Genomic DNA, 14,115 nt, shown 5'->3' on the forward strand with positions numbered 1-14,115 from the left:
ACTGTATCTATAGTTCTAAGATACGATAGAATTTTATATAAATTTGACTGTCTAAGATGCTGTGTTATATATGTGGTATTAATTGTGTATAATCAGATGAATGGCAGTTAGCATTAATGAATGAATGAATGAGTGAAATTAATTATTCATTTACGTTTAGCAATTATCTATAAATATCATTTGAAGTAAATCTTTAAAATGTATAAATTTGAATAATAAATATTTAATTTAAAATTTCAATGATATAATTTATTTATTTATAATGTATTAAATTTTTTTTGCGCCTATAGAAAAAAAACTTCAAATTCACTTTTTTGAAAATGGCGTTAAATAAGTCTGCAGAAAGGTAAGAATTTTGTGAAAAATTTTGTATAACAATATAGAGTTTTAAGAGCAACTAGCATTAAAAAATTTTCGTGATATTGTTTGCGTTTGACGTAACATTGTGATAAGAATCGACTTGATAGCTTAATGAAAACTTTCAAACACTTTCTTATTTTCAGACATTTTTGTTTGATCTTACTTCTTAAAAAAAATCAATCGTTTTGAATCTAATATATTGAAAGAAATAATTGAAATTTCAACATTTTATTCAAACCTGTCGTTTGCTAAATTACCTAGTTTTGTAGCTAACGATATTATTACCACATGTCGACTGTTACATTTCGTAGTTTGTAGCTATTGGCAACTTATAACAACTTATGACAACTACAACAACATACGACAACTACATGAATATATTTTTCATACTTTAAAACTATACTGATTTACAATTTCGCTTGTGTTTTGATATGTGAAAATCATTAAAACAACTAAATTTACTTGCCCTAATGGAGATGTAGCATGCGTCGTAATTCACATGTAGCAATCAATATGTGGTAATAATTTCGTTAGGGATCGTCTATAAAGTACGTACGGCAAAAAATTTGAAATTTAACATCCTTCTCCCCCTGTTGCCATGCGTGCTTATAATTCTCTACCCCTTTTGAAAGTACGTACGTTTTTCAAAAACCCCTCCCTCCCTAACTTTTTTTTAATAAAAAGTTTATTGAAAAAAAAAGGTGGAGGTACTTGAGATACTTTATACAGCCCTAAAGGCTTTTGTTTTTGGTGCAGGATCCCAATTTGAAAAACGTCTTCAAATATATATTCAAATATTAATTTTAATAAAGTTAAATTCTTTGCAAATAATGTGTGTGCTTGGTTAATGTATATCATTAACCTCTCGGCCAAGCATCGACAGCGGACACCCGAGTTCGATTCCCGGCTGAGCCACATTGTACTTTTTTTTGTTTTAATGACGGATCAAACAAAAATAAACTATATTTAAGGCGGACATTTTTTTCAGGCACCCTTCTTCAGTAAGTCTGTAAAAAACAAGTCTTACGCGAGATTAGTAATATTGAAAAACAAAGCCTAAAACCCATTGCCGATAATAGGCTACCCATACCCCTTTATTGAACGAGGGGGGGTGGATGGGGGTAGAAGCAGCAAATTTGTGTCTTTTTGCTAATTTTAGGAGCTTTTTATTTAAGCAAAACCTAACGATTTAATTTGGATGATTTTGATACCCTAATGACACGCTATACAATACATTTTTTTATGTTGGCAAATTAGGAACTTTATTCAGAATTTTAACTTTTCTATTGATTAGCTGGTTAATTGTGATAAATTAAAAAATTGAGGTACGTACTTTTAAATTGAGCCCTACCCCCCCCCCCCTAATCCCTACCCCCTCCCCCATACGCTTTTGTTCGCTTTTTGAAGATCTCCCCATCCCTCCTATGAGCGTACGTACTTTATGGACGACCCCTTATAACAAAAATAAATATTAATGTTTAGTGTTGAGTTTTTTCTGACTTAAATTTATTAGTAAATGTTTGATAAAAAAAAGCTTTATGGAAAAAAAAAAAGTATCAGTTAGGTTGTCACTCATTTTAATTAAATTTTTGTCACAAAAAATCAGGAAAAAAAGCTTGCTCAGATTAGACACTCGTTAGAAGACTAGACTCCAGTGTATTCAAGACTTGTAAATCCTTTTACATTTGCTGCATAAACCAACATTCATTTAAAATTAACTTTATTTTTTTTCTTAATTTGCAATCTACTTAATTTGCTATCTACTTAATTTGCTTAATTCTTTATTTGTATCAAAACCGGTTTTTTTCAGTGATTTTGTAGGGACTTTTCATTGCTTCTTCTTTGTTTTCTCATTTTGCAAATGAATAGCGTGGCTACTAATAGTTTTTTAACATTCCGGTAAATTTAAATTTAGGTGCGTAAAGGTGCGAATGGTGTTTTTCCCAAATCGTTAGAGGCATTCTAATAGTTGAATACCTTGCGTGATGGCGTTTCAAGTTCTTTGATAACGTAGTCCTAATCTCATGTGCAAACATAACCTTAAAATATCTCATAATGTATTATTTAGTGTTTAAAGTTTTTTTACATCATTGCATACAAACTTTATTGTGATTTTTCTTAGTGCATTTGTGAAGTTTATTATTTGAAGAAGGTAAGCAGAAATGTTACCTCATTATGCTGTATACTTAGTTTACCTGTTAAGAATTGCGTTTTACCATTTTAACAAGATATAAGTTATATCTAGACAGTGCCCTAACGAAGAATGCAAAGAAGGGGTATTCCACTTGACGAACTATGGTCATCTATTGTTTTTTCTTTGGAGCTGAATATCATAGGGTAATATAATAGCGTAACTGCCTTTTCCTCATTAAGTAGTTTAAGTACTCCACATTAGAAGACCAAAAATGCATAAATGAACAGGTAATTTTATTATAAAATTAAAACAACAACTTTTTTACGCTTCAAATTGCCTCAAATAGGAAAACCATCTTAAAAGGGTTCATTATTATGTGTTGATAATACTATGCATTATTGTTTTTTTACATGATACTTTTGATAAAATAAAAATGATATTTCATATTCGACACCTTTACACAATAAGAAAGTAAATTACAAAATTTTGTTAACTTTTTGGATTTGGGCTAGAGATGGTAAATCTGTTTGAGTATTTTTGTTCCAGGCTCCAATCACCACTTTTTATGCTAAACATTCTTGCTAGAAATAAGCATAAACATACATAAATTCGGAGTTTTACATTGCCTAGAAGTGTCATATCTCAAACATTAAAAAATCGTGGATCACTGATTACAGCAGCTGAAAAAGTTTACAAGAAACTTTTCATCACTGAAAATCATCTATTTTAATAAAAGGAGACTTTTAAATTTAGGTTCAATAAATGCTTAAACCCCTTGTAAGTAATTGTAAATCAGTTTTCCAGCTTGTCTAAAGTTAAAATGAAAGCAATTTTTTTTTATACTACTTTACTTCCAACAGAATCAATTTTGATATTTCTGAATTTTTATGGTAGAGTTTTTGAAATAAATTTTCTCTTGTTGTGAAACAAACGTTGCGTATTAATACCTTAATCTTAAAAGAATTACGGAAAATACTTCAAAAAGTTTATTATTATCAGGTTTGGGGTTGGCTAAATTAAATTAAAGGCCTTTTGTTGTTCCCCTAAGTTTTAGAATGAAGACCCTGTCCTAAGACCGACATTTCTTATTACAAACATTTTAAAATCAAAGTAATTAAAAATACAAACATCAACAAAACATAGTTATTTAACAGTTCATAACATAAGTATCAACAAAACATAGCTATTTAACAGTTCATAGCATAAATATCAACAAAATATAGTTATTTAACAGTTTATAAAAATGTTATTTATATTAAAACATTTTAATCAATTTTGAACAAAATTTATTAAAATTGTAAATGATATTTAGTTGTTTGTATCCAACGTTTTGTAAAACAGTTGTTCGTTTCAATGAAACTATTTTTGAAGCAAGTTTTAATAATGCAAAACAAAACAACAATAATTTAATGTGATTTTAATTAATGGTTTTAAAGATTAACTTTACGAATTAAACCAAAATTTGAAACTTAATTGCAGATTTAGAAATCTTTTTTTTTTCCTCAACAGCAAAATCAAGTTAAAAATAAGTTCCACTATTTTAAAAATACTTTTTTAAAAATATTTTAAAAAAACATTGTTATTGTAGAATGTTTTATTCATGTCGCGTTGCTGAGAATAAAAAAGTTTTTGACTAACCGATCTGGGAAAATAAGAAATCAGAAAAGCTTGTGCTTTTTTCCATATCAATGAATAAAATTTAAAAAGGTTATTAAAAAAGCAAAATTAAAAAGTTGCAACAAACAGCACTTGACTTCTCCTAATATTTTTTTAGAACAACTGTCTCATTAAACTCAATTAAACAGATATAACAAAAAGAACGGAAATAGATATTATACATAGACAAGGAAAGAAAATGAATTTATATAAACAAAGAACGGAAATGAATATATATATAGAAGGAACAAAAAACACACTTTATCTATATTGAAAAAAAAAAGACAAAAAAAAACTCGATTCTAACCCTAACAGTATTAGTAGATATCTTAAATTAAGTTTTTAAATTTTTATCATACTGAAAGAAACACTCTTATGCTTAAGTCAATGTTTATTGACATATGTTAAACTAAAAAAAAAACCAAAATAATCAAGAAGTTTAAACTAAACAATTGCTGTACTTAACGGAGTTTGTGTATGTTCAGGAAAATGCAAAAATTTTGCTATATAGTAGAAAGCAACCTTTTAATTAAATTTTTAAAACACAAGTAAAAAGTATTTTTTAAATAATTTTAAAATTATTATATATTTAATTTATCTAGAATTTAGAGCAATTGAAAGTTTTGAAAAACTATCTTGGTTTAGCTATAATATTTAGCTCGATAATTAATTTAGTATAAAATGGTGTTGCGCTAGAATCAATAAACATTGTTCACGGATCCGCGATCCTTAAACTATGTTGATCAAATCTAATAATTATTTAATATGATATATTTTATAATTTTCAGATTTTATTTATTATCCTATAATATTATTAGACATCCGAATATATATTAAATATCGAAATATAAAACTATTTTCAATTTTTTTTTCATATATTTATAGTTTTTTTTTTTTTTTTTTTTTTTTTAAAAAAAAAAAAAAATTAAGCTAATTTATTGATAAAACTTTCAACTGTAAAGTAATTCATAAACGTTTGCCAATTTTTTTATAAAACCGGAGTTTCTATCGCAGAACGTTGCGAATAGTTAGACGCAAGCGTTGAAGTTGTGAATATAAACACGTTGCTAAAAGAGGCGAGTAAATAAAAAGATGTTGCAGACCAGAGATTTTTCTGTTTGTGGTTACTGAGACAAAGCAAGACAAAAAAAATAAAGAGAACTAACCATTGCGTATAGGGCATTTCCATTTCTGTGCGTGATTTTTTATTTTTCTTTGTTTTAACAATTAGAAACTGGGACTTAAAGCAAAATACATACAGCGATTTTTTTAAAGAACAAATATAGCTTAAACATTTTTATCATATATCTGAATAAATTAAATTTTTATCATATGACTGAATAAATTAAATATATTTTTATCATTTTTATTTTTTTGGCGTTTTAAATGTCGCAATAGTTTAAATAATATACAATAATTTTCAAAACGCTATACTGTAGCTAGAAATAATTGATGACTGCTATTTCTTATCAAAAATATATTAAATATAAGTTGCAGAAATACAATATTGTACTTAAAATACTCATAAGCAATTTATTTTCATAAAAATAACAGCATAAAATTGAAAAATTCACAACTTCCGTGCGTGATCATTTATGAACTGTATTTATTTAAACGATTGCTGTGACTCTATGATGCATAGTGCAATCCTGTAACTTTCTGAAAATCTTTGTATACGATTTTGTGCGGCCGTGGCGCAGTGGTTAGAACGCTTGCTTTATAAGCATAATAGATCCAGGTTCAAAACGACCTTTGGACAATTTTCGCGTCACGGTAAGGAAGGAGGCGTGAACTTCCTGGTTAAATGCACTTCCGCGGTGCTCTGTGACAAGACCGATAGGACTTCTTGAAGCACCTAAAATTTTTCGTGCAGGATTTTTGGCAATGCCCTACTCAGGTGGTTTAAAGCTAGTTCCTGTAAATTAAAAGGTTTCTTTCGCTTACATGCGGGTGACATGCTTTTTTATCGTTCATATCTCATGGGAGAAATTCTAAATGCTGTTTTAAAATTTAACAATGACTTTTTGACTGATAAAATCCGTCAAAAAAGTTTCCTGAGTTCATAACATTATGTTATGAATTAATTTTCTTGAATTCATAACATTATAAACATTATGAATTCGTGTTAGGGTAGAGGTTCATAAAATGATCCATTTAATTTGTTACTTTGCTTAAATTTACTACTTTATCGGTAAAAGTCGAGTTATCAACATTTTGTTATTTGGTTATACTAATCAGTGTTAAACTATACTAATCAGTGTTAAATTATACTAATCAGTGTTAAATTATACTAATCAGTGTTTATTATCTTAGCTGCTATTTATATTACTCAGATTATTTAAGATAAGAAGTTCTTATCTGATAAAAAGTGATTTTTTTTTTCAAAAGTTAAGTACTTGAATAAGGAATAAAAACTAACAAACAAAAATCAGCCAATCAAAATTAATTTTAATATGAAAAACTGTATTGCATAAAGTAAATTTAATTAACAATATATGTAGATGCAAAAAGATCCAACTTCAGTCTAGACAATTACTAAACAATCAACAATGTATAAGAAAAACTATTGATTGGCTGGATCATTTTTATTAACAAATAAGTGAGTTTTGATAATAATGAAATAACTTATTACAATAACTATGATTTATCATTATAATCTAATAGCATTTTTTAAATTAAAATTATTACTTATTATAACTATTGAAATTATATGTTTGTATGTCTGTGAATATATATATATATATATATATATATATATATATATATATATATATATATATATATATATATATATATATATATAAACCATAAACATTACTGTTTATAAAGTAATCAAAAAGCCTTTAAAAACTTCTACTATAGATGTAACTCTTTATTTTTAAATTGATTTTCATTACAATATTTCAAGGGAGTATAGATAACCTTGTTATCAGGTATTTCAAGGGAGAGTAGATAACCATGTTATCAGGTATTTCAAGGGAGTATAGATAACCTTGTTATCAGGTAGATAACAGGGAGAAGGGAGATAACCTTGTTATCAGGTAAAATATTTAAATAAAGAACTATTAAAAACAAAACAAAAACAAATCAATGCAATATTTTCTTTTGATTCAAATATCGAAACGTAGGTTTCCAAAAAGAAGTTGTGGCGTAACCTCCGTCACCCTGATTTAGAACACCGTCTGAAAATGCCTATTCATGGGGTTGTATTTCAAGGGCCTCCTTCACTTTTCTGTTAAAAATATTACCCTCTACTTTTAAAATATTTTTATTGTTCCATACCAAACTATCATAACAACTTTTTTGAATGTTCTACTATGACTGAATATCCCATTTTTCTTCGCATGTATTTTTTTGATGTTGGTAAATACGAGATGAGATTATTAATATCGTTTCACCGATTTAACATTTTTTGAAGGAGCATTTAAGTTTGTAAGTTTTTATTTTTTTAAGTTTTGTAAGCATTTAACTATGAATATATAGGAAGAAGAGGTTTATTTTTTGTTGTAAGTATATGTTGTAAACTTTTTAGTGATTTAAAGGCCTTTAAAAACAAAATCGCAAAGTATTACTGAATTCTTGACACTTTGGTGTTCGTTGTTTATAGAAATGAAAAATTGTTTTATTTTCCAGCTGATTATCTAAATAATTTTATAGAACAATAATAGATTACAATATCGTTTCTTTTTAGGTTGTAGATTACTAGAAAAGTTGCGCTAAACGACTTTAACCATTATACTGTCGTCAATAAAAATCTTTTTTATTTGGGAATACTTTTGCTATGTATTATTCAGTTCAACCAACAGTTTTTGAAAAACGGTTAGTTTTAAATAAAATATGTGGAAGGTTAGTCGAACTACTATAATAATTTAGACTAGCCTTAAACCACCTGAGTACTTTACAACAGGTCTATTCACAGCGCGTTTAAAGTTATTAACTGGAGGCAAGTATTTTATATTTCCTATATTCTGTAACATAAAGTCGAAATGCTTTCTATACTATTTAATCAATTTTTAAATTTTTCGTTTGTTGTAAACATGAATCGTAAATGCTCTGTCACGAATTGCAACGGAAATTATAATAAATGTTTTAAAGAAAAGGTCTTTCTTTGCCATAATCTTTCAGCAAAAGATTATGGCAAAGAAAGACCTTGTGATCCTCCATCTGCGTTTAAGTGTGTAAAACCAAATTCAATACCTAAACCATCTGGTTGTTCCATAAAAACTTCAAGATCACATGCAGAAACTAGAAATGTTTAAACTAATGAGTTGTCTGCTTTCAATTTAAAAGATGTTATAAAATTTTTTAATGATTTAAAAACAACATTAAGAAACTATAATTTAAATGGATTTGATATATTTAATACTAAACAGAAAATCAAGTTTAGATTAAATCATTAAAATTTGTTTGTTATAAGGCGTGCCCACAGCCGTGCTTTAACTTTGTGTCTTAATTTTGTCTTTTGTTGATGTTATATATTGGTGAAAAATTAAAAGATATTCCTCGAACTTTTAATAAAATAGTTTCTAATCGAATAGTAACTTAGCTCTTATATTTTCCTAAGATTTTGGCTTCTAGTGTTAGTTTTTATAAACAAGTTTCTTATTTGCGAAACTTGTTTTTAGTATATAGGACCCATAAATATAGGGGGCCTAGTGCGATTGCACTTGTTGCCCTTGCGATAGCACACTTCTGGGTGTGTTTACTGCAAAAATAATTAATTTCAGTATGAATCTTTTTCACTTTGGAATTAAATATTTAATAAAAAAACCCGCATAGAACAGAATCACCATATTAAATAGATGGTCGTATATTGAATAAACATTCATATGAGATACCGGTTTTTGCATCCATTTAAAACAAACATGACATCCATTTAAAACAACTATGACATTCATTTAAAACATTGTGCCAATCAATTAAAACAATTGTGATAATCTCAACATTCTCATGCGCAATTCTTAACAGGTTTTATTTACAAATTTATTTATTTAAATTTATTTTTTATTAATATTATATTAATTTATTTTAACTTCATGGAATTTATTTTAAATTTAAATGAATGTCATGTTTGTTTCAAATGGATGTAAAAACCGGTAAAGTAAAACCTATTTTTTTGGATAATATAGAATGTTGAGATTGCGCATGCGTTTAATATTTTTATTGAAAATCACGATTGTTTAAATTGATTGGCACAATGTTTTAAATGAATGTCATGGTTGTTTTAAATGGATGTCATGTTTGTTTTAAATGTATGTAAAAACCGGTAAGCAGTAAAAAAATGTTATTGAATAGCAACTTATTTCAATGGTCGATAAACGTGCTACAGCTAAAAGGTACTCTGTTGAAACAATGATAAGATCATTTGAGTACTTTACAACGTCACGAGCTACATAAAATTGTCTCCGAGAAAACTTTGAACGTCCTAGCATTATAACATTAATAAGACTAATATATGAAATACTTATTGAAATGGAGTCATATTGAAGCATTGCATAAATTAGCATTAAATATAATGATTAAAGTGTCTAAACTTACGGATGTTGCTGTGTTCCCAAAACCAATTGAAAGGCAAAAAGTTTCAATTTATCTGAAAGTGTTTTGCAAAGAAACAGTCTGTGCTTTAAAATGTCATCCAGAATTAAAAGATGTGGATAATACTATTTCTAATCTTTCAATAATAATTGAATTTTGAAGAACTATTAATGTTCATAGCCTTTATGCAAATGTAGAAATATGTAATTCAAATCGGGCTGTTATTTTCTTTTCTGATGATTTAATCTTTAAAATATTTTTGAATTTGAAAACATTGTTAAACAAATAGTCTCTTCTCAAAAAGTTTGTTTAAAAAGTTTCACTAAAAAAAAAAGAAGTATTTTCAGTGACAAAGAGTAATATGAAACTTTTCATATCATATCATACTTGTCATGGTCTTGCAGAGTTGTCAAAGTTCTTTATGTCTACAAGTCATAAGTATGTTTTGCTTGAACCATTTAGAACCAATCTTTATAAAAAACAATTTGGAAAACTGAGACAAATATCAGGAAGTATAACGCGTAGGTCAACTGCATCAAATACCTTTGCAAGGACTATAATTCCACCAGTATATGCTCTTTTTTATCTCTCCTTTATTAAAAAATTGAAATATTTTATTTGTGAGTTCAAAGATAACATGCTCTTCTGAACAACTTTTTTGAAAACCAAATTGAATTTTATATAAAGCTTAGTTTAGCTTCAAGTAATTATAAATTCAACTGCAGATTTCTTTTTTATAAAATTTAGAGAACACTGATAGCAGGGAAATTGGACGGTAGTTAGACATATCATTACATTTATCTCCATTTTTTATAAACAGGATTGACTTTATCAATTTTTAACATAACAGGAAAAGTACTGTATTCAAAAAAAGATGATATTAAATGAAACAAAGGTTTTATTTTTGGCTTCACTATTATTGGCTTCACTATTTTTGGCTTCACTATTATTGGCTTCACTATTTTTGAAGCTAGACTAGATTTACAAAGTATTTGCTAAGTTCATGGTAAATATCTGATTCATTTGTAGTTTTTTTGTAACAAATGAATCAGAAATCTGTACAAAATATTTTTGAGGTATCCTAAAAGATTTATTTTTTCTCTACTTTGCTTATAATCGCCTATGTTGTTTTTATATCTAATTTATTTTTATTTAGCAGATCAGAACAGGACATTATTTTAGCTTGTCTAATATTTAAAAAAATATTTTAAAAAAGTTTTGCTTTCTTTTAGACAAATTTATAAGGTTACTCGTAATCCGTGGATTTTTGAACTCTTTGTTTTTTACATCAGATGTTATTATTCAAAAACAGAATTAAAAGTAGCTTTAAGTCATTAAATGCTGAGAAGTTTTCAGGACTCCTCAAACAGTTTGTTTTTAAAGTTATCGAATTTTTTTTAGTAAGGTTTCTCTTAGTGACAACGCATTTTTTATTATCACTATTAGATAGAATACCACGTGTAAAAAATGGGAAAATAACCAGAAAAATCAGCAACTAAATAACCAGATTCAAAACTAGGATTATAAGAACTATTTGTAAAATAATGTCAATGGCAGAAAGTTTTTTTGCGTAATTCTTGTTTGTTTAAAAATGGTAAGAATTATATTAAATTCAAGTAATGAATCAAAAAAAAGATTTAATGTTGAAAAACTCTTTGTAATTTGAAGTATCCATGTTTATATCAACTGAAAAAATAATATTTTTTCAGTTGATATAAACATGGAAAAAAATTAATATTTATCATGTTTATTTATTCGCAATGTAATTTTTTCAAGCTATTATTAAAATTATTATTATTATTATTATTATTTTTTTGTTCATTTAACAATATTCTCTGGTAAAAGTGTCGTTGGTACATAATATATGTAATACATAATATATATATATATATATATATATATATATATATATATATATATATATATATATATATATATATATATATATATATATATATATATATATATATATATATATATATATATATATGTTGGTACATAATATATATATATTTTTTCTTTCAGATTTTTTTTTTAATTGTAAATTTTATTTTACTATTATTGTTATTATTATCCTGTTATCATTTTCATATTTTACATTATTATTATTTATTCATTATTAATTTCATAAAATCGACACGACGTCATAACAATATTCATGATTAAGCAAGGTAAACTTAGCTGTTCGGAACTATCCGATATTATACGTGATCAAAATGAAACTATTCAAAGACTTATAAAAAGAATTGAATTATTAGAATCGAAAAAAGAAACCGAAAATAGTTCAGCTACATTTTGGTCAAATCTTTATCACAAAAACAAATCTGCAGAAAAAGCTATTGTTGTAAACTCAATTACCAAAACTATATTATCTGAACAGGAAGAAAAAAAAAAGCGTGAAAAGAACATTATCGTTTTTGGAATTCCAGAATCAAAAAAAATAAATGAACTTGAAAAAAACAACGACAACAAAAAAATAATTGACGAGATATTTGAGGAAATTGGTAAAGGCAATGAAAAACCTATTAAAATAATAAGATTAAAAAACAAAAAAGACTCAAAAACTCCTCCGCCCATTATTGCAGTACTTCCTGAAAACAGCGAACGTAATAAAGTTTTACTTGCCGCTAGGGAATTACGCAAAAAGATAAAATATACAAACGTCTTCACTAATCCAGATATGACACTCGCCGAAAGGCAAATCGATTCTCAACTTAGAAAAACCAAATTCTCCTTGAAAATGAACCAAACTCACCCTTTCGATGGTGCATTAGGCGCAACGAAGTCATCAAACTTAATTTCAGTAAACAAAAAATATAAAAAAACTATAAAAAATTGGATTAATTTTCAAACCATTAAAAAAGTTACTGAAATTAAATCCGTCAAAGCTATATACACAAACATCGACTCGTTCCTAAATAAACGCCACGAGCTCAAACAAATTGTAAACAATCTGAAACCCGAAATTATTTTTTTAACAGAAACTCTACCTAAAAATAAAAAAATTGAAGTTAATGATCTCGAGTTTGCTATTGAAAACTACTTACTACATACAAATCACAAAAATAGTTCTTGCCGAAGAGGTTAAGCAATATTTATACATAACAAACTAAAGTCATCCCTAATAAACCTAGATATATTTCCAGCTGAATCGCTCAGTTGTGAAATTGCAACGAAAACTTCTAAGTTATTGTTAAGTTTATATTACAGATCACAAAATTGTAACGATGAAAACACTAACTGCATAAATCAACACATTGCCAAACTTTCAAACAAATATCCAAACATTCTTATTATAGGAGATTTTAACTACCCAGATACCATCTGGCAAGATCCAAAACAGCCTATTACAAATTCCTCTAAACCAATTAAATTTACTGAAAATATTCGCGATTCTTTTTTAACCCAACATATTTCAAATGCAACACACATCAGACAAAATCAAAATCCTTCTACAATTGACCTCTTATTTACTTCTGATGAAAACATGATCTCCTTTTTAACTCATCTAGCACCCATTGGCAAAAGTCATCATCAACTACTCTACTTTACTGTATCGATTGAATCTATTATAAATTTACCACAATACCATACAAAGCATTTATGCACAAAAGGGAACTATGACAAAATTAATGAAGACCTTGCAAATATTAAACTCTGTCCAACATCCAACTCAGACCAACTATGGAGTATCTTTTTCAATAAACTTAAAACTACTATCAACAATAATATCCCAAAATCCAACTTTAATAATAAAAAACGCTCAAAGTGGATTGACTTTCAAATAATCAACGAACTTAAATTTAAACGAGAGAAATATCGTCAATTTATATTGAACAGAAATGAAGAAACATATAATGAGTACCGCATTTCACGAAACAAAGCAAAAACTGCGTGCAGAAAAGCAATTATTGAATTTGAAAAAAAAACTGGCGAGAGACATAGACCAAAATCCAAAACCATTTTACTCGTATGTCAAATCAAAAAGAAAAAACAAAGAAGCATTCCCTGACATCCAATACAATAATATTGTTGCAACTACTGATCTAGATAAAGCTCATCTATTCAATATTTGTTTTGCTGATACTTTTTCAAACAAAAAAATAACAGCAACACCACCATTTAACCTAACATATAAAAATGTAAATCCACTAACAAACAATATTGATCTAAGTCCGGAAAATATCGAAACATACCTTAAAAGTCTAAACTCATCTAAATCACCAGGCCCTGATGCATTACACCCAATAATATTTAAGAAAACTTGCTTTCAAATGTCTAAACATCTATCTACTATTTTTAACAAAGTACTTGAGAGTGGATCAATACCCCAAATATGGAAAGACGCAACAATTACACCCATATTCAAAAAAGGAGACAGATCAAAAGCACTTAATTATAGATCTATATAACTTGTACTTTAATAAAAA

General features: G+C 27.2%; 1 protein-coding gene across 3 annotated transcripts in view; it reads left to right on the forward strand.

The window, feature by feature from the left end:
* The first annotated feature begins 292 nt into the window (after positions 1–292).
* Positions 293–14,115, forward strand: part of LOC101234985 (putative uncharacterized protein DDB_G0282133) — a 41,244-nt gene continuing 27,421 nt past the window's right edge. The window contains exons 1-2 of one of the 3 annotated variants that reach the window (XM_065804497.1): positions 2,483–2,512; positions 2,606–2,781. In XM_065804497.1, the coding sequence (XP_065660569.1) occupies positions 2,774–2,781 (8 nt within the window). In that variant the 5' untranslated portion in view covers positions 2,483–2,512; positions 2,606–2,773. Of the gene's footprint in view, positions 347–2,480; positions 2,782–14,115 lie in introns of those variants that run through there. The other 2 variants (XM_065804495.1, XM_065804496.1) reach the window with 2 other exon arrangements.

Source organism: Hydra vulgaris, chromosome 09 (genome assembly GCF_038396675.1).
Source record: "Hydra vulgaris chromosome 09, alternate assembly HydraT2T_AEP".
In the NCBI taxonomy this organism is placed as follows: Eukaryota; Metazoa; Cnidaria; class Hydrozoa; order Anthoathecata; family Hydridae; genus Hydra; species Hydra vulgaris.